We start from the raw sequence: 22,390 nt of genomic DNA on the forward strand, positions 1-22,390 counted from the left end.
GTTTATTTTCCCTCACTTGTTTGAATTTAGTTATCACTCCAATGAAACCCTAGAATTGTTTGATTCTTAGTCTCCATATGCCAGACCCCCACCAATATATATATATATATATATATATAGTGATCATTGGATGCATTGATCTTCTACCCTCCATCGCAAGTTTTTGTTTGTAATCTTTAAAATTGTTTGCTAGGATTTCCAGGACCATTCTTTAATTCCTCAACGGACCAATTTGAGACTATTGGTTGATATTAAGCCTTTGGTTGACCTGTAGGAACTTTTGAGCCCTAATCATGGATCTATCAACCCCTAATAATCTTATCTTAGGGAAAACCCCCCTTGAATTGGAGGAGAGCTAACTATAAGTGAGAAAAGGTTGCTAAGGTGATAGTGGCCTCCTTCTAATGTGCAATGGGTTTTGCACTTGAGCTTGCAGACTTTATCTTGAGAAGTGCAAGATTTTGTTATAACATTTTGATGTCATAGTTGGGGATAAAGTCCAAGTCACAGAAGATGGCAATGGATGAGATTCGAAATTGAAGATCTTTCCATCCAAGTGACTCCATCGAAAGATCAAAGTCCTTGTTCTTATAGATTTTGGAATATTTTGTGCTTGTGAGGTGAGACAAGCACGATTGTGAAGGCATTGATAACTCACCTTGGTAACCCCATTGTTAAAAACGTACTAAATTTCATCTATTATAAATTTTTAATTTGTATGGATGAAAATGGCTCCTTGGGATCTATGTTGGAAAATGGAAGGTGGCAGCTATGAATTCAAATTTTCCATTTTCTTTAATACTTGCTCGTGAATCTTATTTATCTTCTTGTGTTTCTTTATTAGACCTTTTCATCAAACAAATATCAAGCTCAAAAACAATAAAAACAATGGACACAGATATTAGGCTCCAAGCTAGGGAAAAACCCCTCCAAGGGGAAAACCCATAAAATTTCCTCTTCTTATAGAATCTACTTCAAATGAGACAACAAAGACCCAAACCCTAGACCAAGTCATCCTCCAAGTACCAAGTCAACCCTTCAAGAAATCCTTTCAAGTAGATTAGATCAACAAAGCTTGATCTTGCTTCAACCAATTTCCAGCTACAACTCTAACCTCTAGCTTCGACCCTGCAACTTCGACCTGCAACTATGACCTTCAACTTTGGCATGCAACTTCAGCCCTGTAATTGTTGTAGAAACCCTAATCTTGTTTTTCATGAGATCCTCCTTTGAGCAAGAGAGATCCTTCCAAGGTCAACGAGGTCAACACAAATTATATACTCTTCTGGCAACTTGATATTGCAACTCGCTCTCCTGTAATTTAGACTTGCAATTTTGGCCTTTCTGGAAGCTGCAAAAACCTTATATCTTCGCACGTGTGAGAGAGATAGATCCCAAAAAAAATCTTCTTCCTTCTAGATCTTCACTGTCATTTTCTTCTCGCTTCCCAGCTATAGATCGAACTTGTGAGTGAGTGAGTGCCAAATGAGGTTGAATCTGCTCCTTTATATAGCCTTTCCAAGGGGTCGAATTCCCTTCTTTAGGCCGACTTGTACTTTGGAGGTTTCCAAGACTTTCTAGACACAAAATAAATTCTTTCACAAGTTACATTTTGCCTGAAAGGGTCCTATAAAAATGATGTTGACTCTCTTGACTCATGACAACAAATGTTATGACCTAACAAACCCTAGAAGCATGAAGAACATGCTTTTACCTAGAAGACCATTAATAAGGATCATGAAACCCATGCTTTAAAATAATAGCTTTTTCTTTTCTACTTTTATTTGTTACATAAGATACATATTGAAATGAGTACAACAACAATTATGAAGACCGAAACTAGTTACATTTCGAACACTCCCTCTTAACTAGGGAGGTATTCATAATTCTATAACCAGTACAACATCATTCTCAAACTGAAGAGTTCTCATAAGAATAGTCAGATTGATAAGCCATCTGTAAGCATCAACATTATGACCAACACTGTCTTTGAGGCCTAACTAGACTAGTTCAAATTCATTCAGGAGCATTATGCTAGGAGGCTTACGTGTGATACTGCAGTACCTCTACAAGGCATATACCCCATTGGGATGTTCACAAGGTATGTCCTCTTAGGACTATTCTGATCTTGGATTTTAATCTCTAATCCTCAAAGAATATCTGTCCTCTTCAACCACTTTTATCTTGGATTCTTGTCCCATCCTCAAAGAATGTTGGTACCTTTCCTTTCTTGGATGTTCTATCCTCAAGGAAACCACATATGCTTATCCAATCCTCCACCATTCTCTTTCCAAGGCCTTCACTTAGACTTACGACTGTTAGTCCTAGTCAAGTGCATGACACATGAAGAAGAAAATGCACATGTGATGTCCAACATCACTCCCTCTCAACCAGAGAGGATATCCGTATTCCTTTTTATGGAATAGATCCTTGCTTCTTCTCAAGGAGACTCCTTTACTCCCTCTCGAATCTAGAGGAGATTCCTTTCACTTCCTTTGAATTGGGAAGTCACAACCACAAGCTATCTAGCTTGTTTCCATAAGAGTATCAGTCACCTGTTCTTTATGGAGATAGTTGCATGGCTCCCTCTTTCCTTCGCATCTCATTACATCGAGCTTGCTTCCTTTCGGGGTATCATGGAGCCATCTTCTTCCTTCAATCTTGTGACAGGGTCCATGTCATCAATCTTGCACATCACTTTCATCTTGTCATCATTAATGAAGGCATTATATTGAGCCTTTCCAAACTTCAAGTTGTTCATAGCTTCCTCATGAACTTGACCTTCATGTTATCTTCTCGCACTGCTACCTTTGAACCCCAAGATGAACACATCTTGACTTCATAATTGCCAAAATCATATGTTGTGCTTGCCCAAAATTCATCACATATTCCTGCAATAATCTTCCAGGTAGCAAGACAATATGTTAACCAGATAACTAATAACAAAAATATTAGGCTTACCTCATCGTGATGGCTTTCTCATCAAGGCATCAACATCCTCACAATTACACCAACCTTCCTTCATGCATCAGAGTGCCCAAGGATCGATGTTGATAACGATTCTATATAATCTAGTGAGAAAGTCTTGATCCTTTATTCATTCTAGAGTAAGTCAAATTCTTCTTTTAAGCATCATATAACCATATTAATCATATTTTATGACCAACTTCTTTTATAGGATTTTGTTCACATGAATCCTACCCAAGATATAAGTTACCTCAAAATATGCATTTCTATGCTTCCATACAATCATCTAGCCATTAGTCATTAAATGAGTCTGTATCTAATACTTAAAAAGAAATAGATTTTCTTTCCTTTAAAAGATTGCAACCTAACCAACTGCATTCCTTCATCCTTCAAGAGTATTGTTTCCATATTATTTGGCATATATACTAACCTTGTCATAATGCTTCTTCCAAGAGCCTTCCAAAATGATGATTCTTATAGGATCTTGATGATCCACCTAGCAAAAATGACTACCTCTAGCATAATGTAAAAATGACTACCTCTAACATACTGTTTGACAATGTATGGATGAATATTATGCAAAATTGTCCCAAGCTTCTCATTCTTGAAAGACTAGATGATTCCTACAAAGCAACTTAAACCAAGATTCTCTTAGAGCAAACAACAATGCATGCTATTCTAAAGGAAAGACCAACTTTCTAAAGAACCTAACAGGGAGGATGCCTTCTTCAATAGTAAAGATCTTTGACATCTTCTTTCTTCGGCTTCTTCTCAGGTTCTCCCATTTCTTCAGCTATGTGAGCTTCACTTATTTCCTTTCTTTTGTTGTTCTGCTTGTTTGGACAGTCCCTCTTAAAGTGTCCATATTCATTGCACCCAAAACATTGAACCTTGGACATATCTAGCTTCTTCTTGGACCTCCCAGCCTTCTTCTGTTTCTTGGTCCTTGCAATGAAGGCTTGAGACTGTTCATTTGATTCGATATCATCCTTTGCCTTGATTCTTGTTTCTTCCAAGATGCATTGAACCCACAACTCATCAAAAGGAGTTGAGTCTTTCTTAGAGTAGATGCTTGTTGCAAAACTGCTCCATTCTGGTGGCAAAGCATTTAGTACACATATGGTCATTTCAAAATCAGAAATTGTCTCCTCAAGCCCCTGCAACTGATCTCTTATTTGAGAAATCTTCATAAGAAAGGAGGCCATGTCCTCATCCTTCGATTTCTTCATTTTATATAGCTTATTCCTCAAAGACATCTTTTGTCCTAATGTACTTATAGAGTACAAATTTACTAGCTTGTCATACATAGCCTTAGAAGTCTTCAAATTAGCAACAAAGGGAACTAGATGATCCTTTGTGCCCTTACTTCCCCTTTCTTGTATTTTGCTAGCTCATGAGTCTTGTCTTTGCTAGGTTCAGTAACTTCACCGAGGACATATTCCATTACTTCATGTTCTGTAAGTGTCAGGTCAATCCTTTTCTTCCATGCTAGGAAATTTGTTGAGCCAACGAGCTTATTGCTTTCCTTTTAGAAAGAATCCATATGACCTTTAGACCCAAACATAGAGCAACAATATGATACTTGTTAATCAAGAGTCTTCCTTCTCTGATGATGTCTTCAATTATCTTGAGGCTTTTAAGATCTTCGAAGAGGCTTCAAAGATACCTCCAACAACAACTTCAAAGGGTGATGAAGAAGACCAAGATTTCTTGATGTTTCCTTAAAGGATGTTTTCCAATGAGCCTTTGAATAGATTTCCTTCCAAGACAGATCAACAATTTCTTGAAATCTTCCTCTACAGGCCCTCTCTTGATGAGAGCTTGATGTAGTCCTCTTCAATGAAGGCTTGATGTAGTAATCCTTTTTCTAGATCAATAGGTCTTCTTTTTACTTGTGTCCTTTTGCAAATGATTCCCCTTAGCAAACCCTTATTGTGTCCACAAGATGATCCTTCTAGCTGCCTTCTTGTTCACCTTAGCTCTGAAACCATGTTGGAAATTGCAAGGTGGTAACTATGAATTCATATTTTCCTTTTTCTTTAGTACTTGCTTGTGAATCTTATTTATCTTCTTGTGTTTCTGTATTAGATCTTTTCATCAAAAAAATTTCAAGATCAAAAACTGTAAAAGACAATGGACACAAATATTAGGCTCCAAGCCAAGGAAAAACCCCTGCAAGGGGAAACCCAGAAGATCTCTTCTCTTCTTATAGAATCTACTTCAAATGAGACAACAAAGACCCATACCCTAGCCCAAGTCCTCCAAGTACCAAGTCAGCCCTTCAAGAAATCCTAAGTAGATTTGATTAACAAAGCTTGATACTGCTTCAACCAACTTCCAGCTACAACTTTGACCCCCAGCTTCGACCTTGCAACTTCGATCTTGTAATTGTTGCAGAAACCCTAATCCAGTTTTTCAAGAGATCTTCCTTTGAGCAAGAGAGATCCTTCCAAGGTCAACGAGGTCAACACAGAATATATGCTCTTCTAACAACTTGATATTGCAACTCACTCTCTTGTAATCCAGACCTGTAATTTTGGCCTTTCTGGAAGCTGCAAAAACCCTAGATCTTTGCACGTGTGAGAGAGAGAGCCCAAAAACAGATCTTCTTCCTTCTTCTTGCCTTCTAGACCTTCGCTCTCCTTTTCTTCTTGCTTCCTAGCTATAGATCGAACTTCTTCTTGAGAGATCGAACTTGTGAGTAAGTGCTAAATGAGGTCGAATCTGCTCCTTTATATAGCTTTTCCAAGGGGTTGAATTCCCTTCTTTAGGTCGACTTGTAGCTGCTAAGGCCGACTTGTACTTTGGAGGTTTCCAAGACTTTCTAGACACAAAATAAATTCTTTTACAAGTTACATTTTGCCTGGAAGGGTTTTATAAACATGATGTTGACCCCCTTGACTCATGACAACAAATCTTATGACCTAACAAACCCTAGAAGCATGAAGAACATGCTTTTACCTAGAAGACCATCAATAAGGAGCATGAAACACATGCTTTAAAATAAGAACTTTTTCTTTTCTTGTTTTGTTTGTTACATAAGATACATATTGAAATGAGTACAACAACAATTATGAAGACCGAAACTAGTTACATTTCCAACAACCTGCATGTATTGTATCCTACACTGGATATTAAGAATATCTTGGGATGCCTAAATAAGCCTCCTCTAAAATTTTGTTAGGCGCTTTCTAAGTTTGAAGGGGACCCTTTTGTTGTTGTTCTACATGTCTTGTTGCTTTTGAATCATGTGTGAAAATTTGAGGACAAATATGAGGATACCATGATGAGAGTGTTCATTCTTTCTTTGGGACAAGGGCATAATGATTGGTTCAAGCCCACTTGCATTTCCAAAACAATTTCTTCTCTGAAAGCCTTGAATGAAAGCTTTATTAGGTTTTGTGGCTTTAGATTGCAGAAGTATGAAGATACCTAATAATATTTGTTTGCAGCCTTATAGCAGGAAGGCCTCTTTTCACTCGGTTAAACAACACAAAATAATAGACAAGATATGAAAGATAAAACGTTGAATACATCCTATTCACAATGATATACATATTAATACATTTTCCATGACCACTGGATTCATCTTCCAAGGTCTCTTGGACTCCAATGATTCTTCATATTCCACACCCAAAACCCTTACCGGATTAGGTGTCCAACATTCCCCCCTTAATCCGAAGGGGCATATATGAGTCCAAGAAGAGAGTTGTAATACAAAAGTGGTAGCCAATGGTTGAATGTGCTCTCTCAAATGAAGGTATAAGGTGGGAGAACTCGAGGTCTCAACTGATGATGGTTTAAGGATGACCACCAACACTAGAACGCTTAGTGCAGTTCCTGGAACAGTTCCAAATCTGGTTAGAAGCTGAAGTCTTTTGCTAGAGGAAGTGCTCCCTAATGTTTTGAAAAGGGAGACCATTGGGGTCTCAACTTGGAACGCTTGATGTTGTTCCTGGAACTCTTCCAAATCTGGCTAGAAGCTGAAGTCTTCTGCTAGAGGAAGTGTTCTAAAAAAGGAGACCATTGAGGTCTCAACCTGTGGTGGTTTAAGGAAGGTCACCAACCAAAAGCATGCTCATGGGCTTCTCTGTCTTTGGCTACAACTCTGAATCTAGGTATGGCTGACTCTAGGCTCAGGCAACAGGTTCAGGTTGTGGATCAGGCTCACTTGATTTATCTTTGAAGCCTGTAGATAACCATCAATTCCCCCCCTATCAGATACAAGGTGAGAAGATGAAGAAAACTTAACTGCAAGATGTGTCAAAACTTGAGAACAAATTCTGTGGTATGACTGAAATATCTTCTTGATTGCTAAAACCCATTGCCAAGAAGCGATCCATCCAAGGTGAATCTTCGTTCTTGTAGGAGGCTTGTTTCTGAAGCTTTTTTTTGAATGGTGAGTGTGCTTACCGCAATGCTCACAGGGGTGAAGATCAAAACAATGATCTTTCACATGGCCAACTTGATTATAGTGTTGGCATTTGACAATCTTGATTGTGAATGTGAAGGTGCAGGATTTGGAATAGGTGAAGATGAACCGTTCTGAACAAATCTAGCACTTTGAAATTTGATGGGCTTTGAATAATCTGGAATATGAAAGGACACCATGTCATATCCAAGACCGATTTTGTTCTTGTTGTTGACAAGCTCTTTGCCAGTTCTGATGATGGGCTTGGGAACTGTAGGTTGAATTTCTGCATCTGCATGCAAATCTACTCCTGAAATTGGCACTTGATGGGGATTAATGATTTGATCAATTTCTGGCTGCTTATGGGAGTTAACTTTAGACTGAAAAAGGGGATTATTCTGAAAAAAAACAAGTTCAGAATGATGTCTTTTCCGCTGAAGCTAATCTTCTTGTAGCTGAGATTCGAGCTGCAAAAAATCAATCTTTTCTTGTGCACCTTGCAGACATATTTGAATATCAGAGCGTCCTTGCTGATTTTAACTGTGCTTTCAGCAGTGGGCACAATTAGAGTTCTTAATAACTCTAATAAATTGTCAATATGAGCCATTTAAACTTCAAAAGGTTTTTTGCAACTCAATTCATCAGCGATAATCCAAAATAAATAAAAAAGAATCAATTGGAAACCTGTGCAAATCAATATTTAGTGCACTCATATAGCAAACCAAATATTAAGTTGGCTAGCAAATGTTGCAGCGAAAATTGAGATTAGAGCTCTCTTTCTTGAACAAGATTGCTTCACTCTAGTACGCCCATTAAATAATGAGAAAGATCTCCAGCTATTTGATCAGATCTCTTTGGAGAAACTGTAACCATAATTTCAAGCTGGTCCGTATGCATTGATGAAGTTCATTCTTGAAAGAATAAGGGTGAAGCAAGTTGGTGCAACAGTTATGACTGGTCCTATACTTGCAAGGCTTACACAATAATTTTCAGATGCTGTTAATGCAAGAGTTGTGCCAACAATTGCAACTCACTGACAACGTATATATCATCTTTGCTAGAGAGAAGACAAAGGAAGAGGGGCACCTGCTTATAATTTACTTACAATCAAACTATTGACAAATAACAGTGAATCACTAGATCTACCTCCTTGTTGTTCTCTTCTACCAATACCCAAATGTTAATTTTAGTTAACAATGGTATGTTCTATGCTTAGCACAATTTACTTCAATGTTCCTTAGCAACCCAATAACAATTTCCAATTTCCAATAGCAATCACAATAATCACATTGACAGTAAAAGCAAATAGAACATGAAACAAAATGCAGAAGACAAGCCAAGACAAGAGGACACCAGATTTGGCAGATGCCAGGGAAAAACCCCAATGTGGGGAAACTCTTTGATCGAATCTTCTTATTATTATATCAAATGTTCAACACAGAGAGAGAATACAAAAGTCAAATTGACTTGCCCAATTCAAAGTCGAAACAACCCTATAAATTTTTACAGTCAACTGCAGTCAAACTTCAACCCTAACCAAAAAAGTCAACGCTGGTCAAAGCAGCAATAGAATGTCCTCAAAACAACTCGGTATTCCCTAGTCGAACTCGGCCTGATCAGGAGTTCAAAGTCATCCCAAAACAGTGACAAAGTCAACGCTCAAATTGTTGTTTGAAATCTGCGGTCAACCTGCAATTTTGGTTGCAATCAAAGTGCTCAGAATGCCTTGATTTCTATGCCAAAAGATGTGGCCTGCTGAGACAGAAATAACCCCAAAAAATCAAAGTCAAATGATGCTTGGAAGGTCACAATCAACGCTGGTCAATGCTGGTCAAATTGCAGAATTTTTGTGATTTTCGGCCTTGCAATTTTGTCCTCGTGCCACACATGGGAGAGAGAGAATGCCCAATGATATACGAACCAATGAGGGAAAGAGAGAGAATATGTGAGAGATGAAGATGCAAATGAGGTGGGATGACACTTGTATTTATACAAGTCGATGAGGGTGAAGAGTCATGTCTATTGGGCTTCATGAGCCTACATGATGATGTGGCCGACTTGAACAAATTGTACATGAGTGGGCATAAATTCAAAATCATACTTCTGCTTGTCCAAATGAGATGATCTTTATATCAATCTTGGTCCTCTCGAAAAGAGGAATCTAATGCAATCATCATCTCCATCAAGAGAGTTATCCCAAGGTGGAATTTGGCCCTAGTTGCCAATTTTAACACTCCCTCTCAACTAGGGAGAATTCCATCTGTCAATCCATCCATCATCATCGATCATCATGCCATCCTGTCGTCATGAACCATCTCTGTATCTCATCTTTGCTCTGCTGAACACTGATATGAATAATGAAGAAGAATCGATCAAGAGTGAGTCACAAGACCTTACCACTCTCCATTGAAAAAAATCAGTCTAGAGGTAGAACCTCAATCAGACTTGATCCCAGATCAAGTGGTTGGACACCATGCATCCTAGACATAGGGAGTGCGACAGTACACGATGCGTCCATCGATAGTGCTATGGTCCCTATCCATTTTTCCCAACTCATTGGCCAGATGAGAGGTACTTGCCATGAGTCCCAGACTACATGGGTAGGATGTATGTTGGGATAGCAACAGGAGAAGGTGAAACTTTGTCCTGTTCATATGCCATAAGAGAAGGTGAACCGCTCATCCTATGCATATGTCAATCATCGGGGAAGGTGAGCCACTCACCCTACACACATGTCAACCATCATGGCGTATCATAGGGGAAGGTGAACCACTCACCCTATATACAATGCACCAATAGGGGAAGGTGAACCACTCACCTTGTATACAACGCACCAATAGGGGAAGGTGAAACACTCACCCTGTATAAAACGCACCAATAGGGGAAGGTGAACCACTCACCCTATGGTCACTCAAAGCTCCAAGAAGTACCCCAAACCCCCACAAGCTCCCAAAGCTCAAGCTGGACCCTCATGGGAGGGTCTTTCCACGACTCCAAGTCTCTCTCAGAAGGTTAAGAATTTGACCTTCCCCAAGGGCTTCGTGAGGATATTTGCAACGTGCTCATCAGCCTTGATGTGTTGGAGCCTTATTGCTCCCCGCTGTACCATATCTCGGATAAAGTGGTAACTGAAATCAATGTGCTTGGAGCGTTTGTGGAATACAGGATTCTCTGAAAGGAAAATCCCACTTTGGTTGTCACAGAATATCACAGTGGTATCCAGCACGTGCTCAAATAGCTCACTAAAGAGCTTCCTCAACCAAACAACTTCACAACAGGCCATACTAGTTGCAATGTATTCGGCCTCGGTGGTGCTTAGAGCAACCGATTTCTGCTTCCTGCTCATCCAAGAAATTGAAGCAGACCCTAATGAGAAGCAACATCCAAACATGCTCTTACGATCCACCACAATGCTAGCTCAGTCAGCATCCGTATATCCATGCAGCATCAAATTCCCGGTAGTGTATATCAGTCCACAATTGATTGTGCCCCGAAGATATCTCAAGAGATTCTTAGCAACAATCCAATGTTTGTGATGAGGCTCAACCATAAATTGACTCAATGTATTCACAGCGAAGCATATGTCAGGATGGGAGTTTACCAAGAACATCAGGGCCCCCACAAGTTGACTATATTCGGAAGGGTTTGCTAATTCGGGCCCAACAACACTTCCACATAGCTTCTTGCAATCCACCATCCCATATCTCTCAAGCACCTTCACAATGTATTTTCCTTGAGAAAGGAAAATCTTACCCGGCTTTTGCCAGACCTCCAGGCCTAGGAAGTAGCGCATTAAACCTAGGTCCTTCATCTCGAATTCGGAAGCCAACTACCCCTTGCATTGATAAATGAGAGGGTATGTACCTGTCAGAAAGAGATCATCTACATAAAGGACCAAAATGAGAGGCATGTCCTTTTCAACATTGAAATATAGATTAGGATCAACTTTGGTCCTTGTAAATCCTAGCTTCATAAGATAGCTATTAATCCTCTCATACCAAGCCTTGGGGGCTTGCTTCAACCCATAGAGGGCTTTCTTCAACCTACACACGTGTGTCCTTCGATCTTATACTTCTAACCTCAGAGGTTGTTCCAAGTAGACTTCCTCCTTAAACGAGACATGCAAGAAAGCAGTCTTAACATCCATTTGGTGTAGGATCCATCCCTAAGAGGTAGCAAGAGCAATAATCGATCGGATAGTGGTATATCGGGCAACTGGTGCAAATATCTCGTCATAGTCTACTCCTTCCTTTTGAGAGAAGCCTCGAGCAACTGGTGCAAATATCTCGTCATAGTCCACTCCTTCCTTTTGAGAGAAGCCTCGAGCAACGAACATGGCTTTATATTTTTAACACTCCCATCAGCTCCATGTTTGATTTTGTAAATCCATTTAGATGTAACCACAGACTTGTCCTTGGGCCTAGGAACCATGTCCCAGACATCATTCTTCATGATTGATTCGTATTCCTCATTCATCGCATCCTTCCAAACTTGGTGCTTTACGGCTTCTTCGAATGTACATGACTCAGATTGAACAATAGTACTCATAGCAACAAGGTACCCTTGATACCTGTTTGGTTTCTTACTTTCACAAAATTTCCCTCTTGGAGCAATGTCCTTTAGCATCTTTAATAGTATCCTTGAGCCATAAAGGTCTTTTTCTTGAGGTAGAGTGATCTCCGGGTGGTGGATCAATGGGATCCATCAAGCCTTCAACATCGGGCATAGATTCATCTGTTGCAGATTCAACTTGTTTATCTGCAACATTATCATTCTCCTTTCCTGGAATGGGGAGATCTTTGGCTTTCCCAAGGGTAGTGTCTTCATCGAATGTAACATCATGGCTTACTTCCACATCTCGTTGACCAAGCACATAGATTCTATATGCCTTTGAATTTTCATTGTAGCCCACAAATGTTCCTTTCTTCCCGCATGCTCCCAACTTATTTCTCTTCTCTTTAAGTAACATGAAAATACACGGGACAACCAAATATTCTAAAATGAGAAACATCAGGTTTCTTACCAGTGAAAACTTCTTCAGGTGTCTTGAAATCCAATGCTTGATGTGGACACCTATTTTGAACATACACGACAATATTGGCAGCTTCTCCCCATAAGAACTTTGGTAGACCTAGATCATGGAGCATGGCATAGGTGGCTTCCATGATCATTTGATTCTTCCTTTTAGCAACTCCATTTTGCTCAGGAGTGTATACAACGGTTGTCTCCCTCTTAATGCCAGCCTCTCTACAGAAGTCATTGAATTCATTTGATTCATATTCGGTTCCATGGTTGGTCCTCAATATTTTGATTTTCTTCCTTGTTTGATTCTCCACCAAAGCTTTGAAAGAACAGAACCATTTGAACACTTCATCCTTCTTCTTCAAGAAATAGATCCATGTTTTGCGAGAGAAGTCATCCACAAAGATAGCATAATATAAGTATCCTCCCAATGATGTTATGGGCAACATACCAGATAGGTCAGAATGGACCAGTTGAAGAGTATTAGAAGTTTGACTTTCGCTTGAAGGAAATGGTTGCCTTGTAAGTTTCCCAGTTGCACAACCTTAACAAACTCCTTCATGATTCATGTTGAATTCAAGCATATCCGTGACCATCTTCCTTACCCAGGTAAGGCTTTGTAATGAAGGTGGGAAAATCTCCGATGCCATAATTCAGATTGAAGAGAAGTATCGCAAGACATGGCTCCCAAAGGACTTCCTCCAACTTGATAAAGACCATCAACCCTAAATCCAAGTGTAAATGCATCTTTAGGGTTTCTTTTCCAAATACATACCTTTCCATCAATGAATGCTACCTTGAAACCTTTATCTTCCATCGTAGAAATAGATACTTCTTTTTCAAATCAGGCACATACAACACTTCTTGTAGATGAATGGTTTGACCTTGATTCAAGTGAAGAGTGATAGTACCTATGCCTTTTACGAGATAGGTGGCATTATCTCCAAGTATGATCTCCACATTTGTCTTCTTTTCAATCAAATTTGAGAGGGCCTCTTTATACCTAGTGAAGTGCCTTGAGGCTCCACTATCAATCAAACAATGATCCAACGTATCTGGAGGAGAGGCAGTAGATAAAGCGGAAATAAGATAATCATAAAACTCATTTTGTTTTTCTACAACATTACTTTCCTCATACATGGAATTTCTTGATCTTTTGGGAGGTCGACCATTTCCATATCGAGCAGCGGGAGCATTCCTTTTTCCTTTATTGTTGAACTTGTTGTTCCTTTGATTGCCATTGCCTTTGTAATTGTTGTTGTCATCATCCCTTGGAGTATCCTTCTTGTGAGGACACTCTCTCGCATAGTGGCCAAACCTGTTGCAATTGTAACACCTTCCTTTTCTTCTTTCTTAGAATCCCTACTTAGATCCTTGACCTTGTTTCCTTGGACCAACATTGTTCTTCCTCTTATCATGAACGGAGAAAGCAGTAGGATCATTTCCATTTGAAGGGTTATCTCTCTCCATCATCCTTGTTTCTTCTTGAGTGCATCTAGCCAATAATTCATCGAAACCAAGAATCTTATCATTGTTGAGGATGGTCATTCTCTTGCTCTTGTAAGACCTCCAAGTGCAATGAGAGTGAGCTCCATGTCAGCAACAACTTCTCCAATAGATAGAAGGTCATTATTGATTTGTGTGATCCTCATGAAGTAGGATTGGATAGACTCCCCTTTGTCCATTTTGATGTCCTTCAACTTGTTCTTGAGAAAGAGGATTTGATTTGCATTGTTCATTTTTAACATCCCAACCAGCTTGTCATACATATCCTTAGATGTTTCCACATTAGAAATATAGGCAACCAAATGCTTGTGAATGGAGTCTATGATAATTCTTTTAGCTTTGACCTCACCTTTCTTGTACTTTGTTTTTGCAGCAGCAGGTGCATTTGAAGTATGCTCCACCACTCTTCCCTTTACATAGTCCATTGCATCATGCTCTTCCAAAGTCATGTCCAAAGTCATCTTCCATGCACGATAGTCAGATTTGTCCTTGAGCTTTTCCTCAGATTTGAAGTAGGAGAGAGAATGTGTGAGAGATGAAGATGCCAAATGAGGTGGGAGGACATTTGTATTTATACAAGTCGATGAGGATGAGGAGTCATGTCTCTTGGGCTTCATGAGCCTACTTGATGATGTGGCCGACCTGAACAAATTGTACATGAGTGGGCATAAATTCAAAATCATACTTCCACTTGTCCAAATGAGATGATCTTTATATCAATCTTGGTCTTATCGGAAAGAGGAATCTAATACAATGATCATCTCCATCAAAAGAGCTATCCCAAGGTGGAATATGGCCCTAGTTGCTAATTTTAACACCAAAGCTTCCACAAATTTTATAGCTAAAAGTGAATACAAAAGGTCAAGTGCCAACGGGAATTTTGTAACGACGAAGGTTCGTAATTCTTATTGTTCATCACCCTTTTGCAGTTTCATGCGACTTTTCAACAACAACGCATCTGAAGCCCTAAATTATGGTCCACTCAGGCTCTGTGAAAATTGCAAGTCTGATCAATATTGAATGGATGCTTCCTTATGAAAAGTGGACACCAACAATACCAAAGCATGTATGTGGTTCATACTCACTGCGAGCTAGTCCTACAACATCCTCATGTCTACAATCCCAATTCACTGTTTGCTTACAGTGTATATAGGCTGGTCGAACTTATTCCTCTTCTGCCTGTGACAGAGGCATATATGGGCTGCCTGTAGAGTCTCATGTGGGTGGAACAAGTAAACGAACGACTAGGACTCTGGAGCTACAACTACTTATGCACAACTCTATGCAGACAAAGAGAGAGAGGCCAAGCCTTGGCCTATGCTCGCTTGTGTGTTAGTGTGCCATTTCTTCTTGAGATAGCGGTGTTGTGCACCCGCAAGACCTTATGGCTCATGGGTCTCGAGCTTGTTAAAGCTCGACATACAAGGAGAGCACTTGCGACTATTGCAAGACGAATTATAAAGTAACATTCATTGATTGCAATGTGGCTTGAGGACTTCTCTTGCTCTTCGACTTATTACAATAGCATTACTGGTAAAGTACCTTCATTTCCTTGACAGAAAGATTCAAGCAACGCCTAAAATTGGTGCAATTGCGAGGAAATCATCCTATTGATTTTGATGATTTTCGAAAAGTCGTGAACATGAGAGAGACTAGTTTGCATACTCGGCTATGATTTGGCAAAGTGTTGTGGTATGTTATATGCAACGAGTTTGAAAAACATACTTGTCACATGCGTTTTGATGGTGCATCCAACACTGGCAAGTGTATAGAGTGCCCAAAATGGTAGAGTGGGCACATAAACGACGGGGTAAACAGGCCCGAGGAATAGTCTGCTTGAGAAGTGCTCAGGTCAAGCACAAACACGAGTAAAATAGTGAGGTGTGTTAAGTCAAGGAAGCGTTAGGATATCCGATATAGTACGTGACTTGTAACATTGACAAAAAATGGGCACAGACAGTTTGACTAGAGACCAGGCAAGGAAGTAGTTAACAAAGGGACAGGTCTGCACAATTGCAGAGAAATGCCCAAAATCACTGGGCCACAAATCAAGTAGACAGGGTATGGCAACAATTTTGATGAGCAGAGGGCAGAACTGACACGCGCAGTGAGGCGACAAAACCAGTGGCTTAGATTTGAGCAGGACAGGAATTCGCTCGCTCTAATACCATGTTAAACAACACAAAATAATAGAGAAGATATGAAAGATAAAATGTTGAATACATTCTATTCACAATGATATACATATTAATACATTTTCCATGACCATTGGATTCATCTTCCAAGGTCTCTTGGACTCCAATGACTCTTCATATTCCACACCCAAAACCCTTAGCAGATTAGGTGTCCAACATTCTTTTTGAAGGAGATGAAGGTATCCAATTACTTGACTTCATATGCCTCCCAAAAATATATATATATATATATATATATATATATACATATATGACCTAAGGCATTGATCTTCTATCCTCCATCACCATTTTTTCTTTATAATCTTTAAAACTGTTTTGCTAGGGTTTCCTCTCTAAGACCATATGGTAATTCCTTGATTTTGTGTGTTCGTGGACCTATTTGAGAGTATTAGTTGATATTAGCTTTTAGATTGACCCATAGGAACTTTTGAGCCCTAATCTTGGAACTATCAAGCCCTAGCAATACTATTAGGGAAAACCTCCAAAAATATCAGATTATGGCTCAAAAGTTCCTAATCTTGGAAGTATCAAGCTGGAGCTATCCTATCCCAGGGAAAACCTCAAAAATATATGCAGATTATCATATAAGATAGCATCACAGCTTTGCCCTTTACTTGAGCAAGCTTGGAGCTTCAAGTCCTGACAATTAAAGGGGAACACATTCTGGTTTGAGAACATGGTTTAAGCAAGTTGCTTCAGGGCTCTGGCCCTCCCTTTTCTAAATTTAGATCATGTAATCCAAAGATCAGAAAACTTGTGTTTTTGATATACATTAGAGTTGTAAAGACCTAAACTAAACTGCAAATATCAAGCCTTTTGCTCCCTTGGGCCCCATTGATGAGGAAGAAGGCTCTCCTTATCTTCATGGCACTCAACCATGTTGGAGGCTTTGCACATTAACGAATTTCCCCCCCAACATCCAATCAATTATTCAACTTCAAAATATTGCTCTCCCCATTGCATCATTCAAAGCACCAATGTTATCAAAGACTAGGGTATGGCCATCCAACTTTAGCAACCGCCAAACCAGCCTTTTCTTCCTCGTGTATATAATTGTAAGTAATAAGCCTTGATGAAACAAGGGTTTTTTCTTTAAGAAATAATTGGGCAATTTATATTATATAAAGACTATAACAAAAACGACAGCTAGTGTTAAATCCCTCCTGTAGTGTTCATAAAATTTCAAACTTAACTGCATTACAATTTTTAACCAGACCTACAACAAGCCTGCAAGATAAAATAGCTCGGTTTCTAAAGAAAATAGCCCAGATTTCCTCAGTACTGTATACCCCATAGGAGATGCACAAAACTCATGCAAAATACATTAAAATTACCAGTGTGCGCAGTGCTGGAAGCATGCTCCAGGCTTGTACTTGTAGGTTCAGTTTCCTGCTCAGCTGTTGCCATCTCTTTGTCAAATTGACTCACCATTTCTTTGCCCTTCATTTGACCTCTTAACGAGCACATTCCCATCCTCTAACCTGACGCTATACACTGGTCCCTTTTGAGCAAATTTAAAGTCAGGTCACGGAGCAGACTACATTCTGTTTCGACCACTGTTATCTGCTTCATTGAATCCATCAGGGAACCCATTATATCAGCCATCTGTATTAAAGTCTGCTGTTCTAATTCATGTTATTTAGAAACTAGGTTGAAGATAGAGGATCAATTACAATGCACTTGTTCTTCATGGCTTTGAAGAGCCTGATGAATCTCTTGGGGTTCTAAGAATCCATTTAGTTCCTAACTGAACCAGAATCATCAGCAGAAAAAGAGTGTCCACTGCCTCCATTGACCAAACCTTCCTGTAACACCCACCAACAAAAATACCTCTGTGCCCGAGTGACCTCAAACCAGATAATGCCATGAACTTCCTTTGCGAAACTGACCAAGGAGCACCAGATACTCTATGAGCTAGAAGTTCGCCAGGGGGTAGGTTCCCCTGGCAGCCGTCTTGCTCCTAATAGACTTTGAAACAGAAAACAAATGCCCAGGACACTAAAAACAAAGTTTGAGGAACACCCAGAAGAACTGGATACAGGTAGAAACCATTATCCCACAACGAGCCTGGAAAACAAGCACCAACAAAAGATAAACGTGTGAAATTAAATATTGGAGCATGTAGCAGATGAACTCCCATCTCTTCATGTTGAATTGTGTGGGTGAAGAATAATGGCTGGTGCACCATGTGCCAGTGGATGTTTACCATGAGTTTTCCCATGCACCCATTTAGTACAATGCAATGTGTCATTAACTTGATGAGATTTAAGGCATGGATTGTAGTTGTAATGTTCCGTTAACCACAAACTCCCAACTTTTAGTGTCACTCCATAATTGGCTCATCGATCTGTCTAATTGTTGAGCTCACACAATACATGATAGAAGGATATGGAGATAAAAGGAATTTGCATCTCATTTGCTCCTATCCAGATTCCAGAATTGATCCTAAAGAATAATCAACTGGCTCTGAATTATGTACCATATGACTGATATTATTTGTGTAATCTCCTATGACAGTAAGAGATTGCATGTTCAGTGCCTTAGCTACTTGAAGTCCTTGCCATATAGCATAGGCTTCTGCACTGTTGTTGGAACCAATACCAAAGTCCCAAGCAAAATAAATTCTAGATATCCCTCTGGGATCCATGATGATTTCCCCCCGCTGCCACCCACTTCTGCCACCCCTTTGATGAATTAAAGTTGTGCCCTAAGCAAAAAATCAGTAACTTTTACTACTTGCAAACAAGCTGTCTTCAACTCATTAATTGTCTGACATGTGTTTGACAGTGACCTTTCTACATGGGTTCAAAGATCCCACACATTACATGAGAAGTTTTTCCTTTTGGGGATGCAAGGGAGATACCAAATGTAACCTCACCCATCTATTATGTCCATTCCGTCAGGCTTGTTCAAAAAATCATTCATTGTCCTTGGTTTCTGTAGAGGCACTTTGCCTTATTGCATAGAAGACTCTGCATACAGGGGCAGTTGAGGTGGTGGTGACCTGGTTTGCATGTTTGCATTGCCGAAAGGTTGAGAGCTCGGAGGACCAGTGCTTGCTCCTTAGTTGCCATTGGGGTTGCTTGTGAGAGGATTCTTATACCATAGGTGGACGTGATAATTTGAGACATGGCTTGATGTTGCAATTGCTTAGCGATCTTTGAGCCTTTCTTTGTAACCACAATCCAATCATCCTAGCTGTTGTCTGAATTCTATGGGGTTTGATTTGCTTTAGGGGCCTGGTGTTTAGAATTTCTGGGGGGATTTTTGGCTACATGGGGGCAGACATTGATGCAGCAATTGTGGCTTTGGCAGCAGAAATAGGTGTGCTTGGATGATTAATAACTGCACAGGTTGGTGGATGATTCTATCCTCAACTTGCATATCAATGACTCCTTTAGTAGATCTGCTTTTTGGGTCCAGGTTGAAATGCCTTCTTGGGCTCAGAACAGGATGTGCAAGCGTCTCGACTCTCAAGAAATTGCTAATATTCCACTGGTAGTCTAGGGGACTCTACCCAAACTGGGCAATGAAGCAAAGAACACTTCACTGAGAAATACTCAATCCAATGAGAAAAGACAACTTACGCATATGGAGCCCTTGCTGTTGGACAGCCATGCAATGTGTGGTAAGTAGGTTGTACAAGCTCAACTCAAATGAGCATTTTGCAAATCAAAGTCAATCCTTTTTGACTATAGATTGTCAGGACGAGCATGAGTAAAGAGTCTAAAATCTGATTTCAATGGACGTTAATGTTCTCTCAATATATTCTAGAGATATTGAGAGGTAAAAGACATTTTTATAGCTATAATTGTAAGTGGCTCAATTTATTTGAGAAGCCTTTTTTGACTTCTAGAAACTCTCAGTTTGTCTTTTTAAATCAGGCTGGTTGGCTTCGGGCTCTAATTTTGAGGATGTCTTTTAACAAATATTTCAATCCACAGTACTTAATCTGGCCCTTTGCTTAACGTGTTACATTGTTCTTATATTTGACTTTAGTGAGGCATCTTTGTTCTCAAAACCTCCATAAATACCGTAGGATCAATCATTTTTAGATTGTAGCGGGAGGAATCTTGGATGATGTGTGCAGGATTTCTCATTTTTGTAGGAAGGCAAATATGTTCACGGGTTTAAATGTTATAGATGTTTTGTAGATTCATTGGCATTTCTTAAGAAACACTTGCGATGAGTTGGGAATATTTCCTTAGGAAGAATTATTTCTACCATAGATTTCCTAAATCTCAAGTCTTTCACAGGAAAATTTTGATTTTTTTTTCTTACCCTTTTATTGAACATTTTTTGTTTTCTTTTCGTAGTGCATTTTGTAGTGTTCTTGAGGTGTTGGCTGGTTGTAATCTATTATTTTCAGCTCTTACAAGCTTGTGGGTTGTTACTTTTGACATATGATAGCACCTAGAAGTCTTGTTTAACACTTTTTGAGTAGTTGAGTCAAATTGTAATGGAATTTAGGTCACTAGTGTAATTTCTCTCACATTGGAGACTTCAGGGAGTTGTGCCAACATGTTTGTTTAGAGGATTTTACCAGAAATTCTCAATGAAATTTGGCCTCCATTGTTTTACGTGAACCCATTGTGTCTCTAGAAACATGACTGAAGCTGCAGACATTCATACAGAGAGCATATAAAATGGAAGTGTTATATGCTTTATGTCCCATTTCACAATATAGGGTTTGTTAGAAAGATGCATTTTGCCTATATGGTAAGACTAATTTGGAAAATGCAAGGAGGCTGAATTACTTTCACAAACGAGTACATTTATGTGGCGATATGTAAGGGATTGTTTCGACAGTCTAAACTAATGTGTTTGTTTTAATCTAATTTTTTTCTGATTTGTTAGTCTGTGTTTCACTGAGTGGTTTAGTTGACTGTTTTCATTTCAATAATACAAGTGCATTTGGTTTGATCTGTAGCATCAAAGGGAGCGTGGCAAAGATTTTATGTTAGTGGAGATGAGCATAGACCCATTTGAGATTGGAACAAATGATTATGACACACCGCCAGATTCTCCGCATGGCATAGAGATAACGACAGACGTGGGGAATGAAGAAGATGCTCTCAAGGAGGACATTAAAACTAATAACAAGGGGGACATCTCCCCTACTGCTACCCCTATCAACAGTGATGCAGAGGACGATGATGTGGTTTCTCAACCGCCTCTGCTACACAATGCCACTGCTTCAGAAGAACCCCCCAAATCTAAAGAAGAGGAGGAGGAAAACATGGATGTCGAACTCGGCAAATACCAGTCGGGGGATCCCGATAAAATTGAGAAATTCACGACCGTATTGGCACAACTAACACCTGATCAGATGAACAGGTATGAATCCTTCCGGCGAGCTGGCTTTCAGAAGGCAAACATGAGGAGGGTATTGCAGAGTATAGCGGGGTGCCCCATCTCCCTTCCCATGACCATAGTCATGTCGGGAGTAGCCAAGATGTTTGTGGGGGAATTGGTGGAAACGGGGCGGATGGTGATGACGGAGAGGAACGAAAGAGGTCCCATTCGTCCTTGTCACATGCGAGAGGCCTATCGCCGCCTTAAGTTGGAAGGCAAGGTGCCAACGCGATCAAGGCCTCGCCGCTTTTACTAGTTTCAAATGAAATGCAATTTATTTATGTTGGTTATTATGGTGGTGCTGTGAATCGATTTTGAAGAAAGAAATATGTAATATCTGCTAAAAATTTAGAGGTCAAAATTTTCTGTTAAGGAGGAATGCAGTTATAAAATTGTGACATTGCCAATAGAAGTGCCAAAGTGATCAAGGCCTTGCCTATTTTACTAGCTTCAAATGAAATGTTTGTTATGATGGTGGTGGGAATTTTTATTATGAAAACAAATCCTGTAAAAGTTCAGAGGCAAAATACTCTGTTAAGAAGGAAATGCACTGTAAAATCAGGGCATTATTAATAATACCTCCTGCTCCTTTTCGAAAACTAAGTTCAACAATTGCCTCTCAAATATTAATCTTAAGTTGGCTTGGACCTTCCATGGAGAATATTGGTGTGGAAACTCCCTTCTCTTAAGGGGAATTGATATATGATTTTTTTTGGAACTGTTATGGTTATGCAATTGATTCCCAATCTTTCAGCTAGGAGTAGCTGAAGATTTACCATAGATGTTCAGATTTTTGCTATTATTTCTTCTAAAAAATTGCTGATTATGAAAGGTTTATTATGCACAACCCTATCCTTCTCCAAACAAATCGTTGAAATATGCATTGGTAGAGAAGCAGGGTCACTTTCAAAAAGGCTTTGCATAATTTGGTCAA

The 22,390-nt window shown here is 39.6% G+C and overlaps 1 protein-coding gene across 2 annotated transcripts in view; it reads left to right on the forward strand.

Moving 5' to 3' along the window:
* Positions 1 to 22,186, forward strand: part of LOC149250203 (transcription initiation factor TFIID subunit 11-like) — a 93,665-nt gene extending 71,479 nt beyond the window's left edge. For both annotated transcript variants that reach the window (XM_089458954.1, XM_089458953.1), the window contains exon 3: positions 21,032 to 22,186. In XM_089458954.1, coding sequence (XP_089315080.1) covers positions 21,059 to 21,712 — 654 coding nt within the window. In that variant the 5' untranslated portion in view covers positions 21,032 to 21,058 and the 3' untranslated portion in view covers positions 21,713 to 22,186. The remainder of the gene's footprint in view (positions 1 to 21,031) is intronic.
* The last annotated feature ends 204 nt before the right edge of the window (positions 22,187 to 22,390 follow it).

The sequence above is a fragment of the Pinus tabuliformis genome, chromosome 7, assembly GCF_031772625.1.
Source record: "Pinus tabuliformis cultivar Carrire ecotype Pingquan chromosome 7, CPIR1, whole genome shotgun sequence".
Taxonomy (NCBI): domain Eukaryota; kingdom Viridiplantae; phylum Streptophyta; class Pinopsida; order Pinales; family Pinaceae; genus Pinus; species Pinus tabuliformis.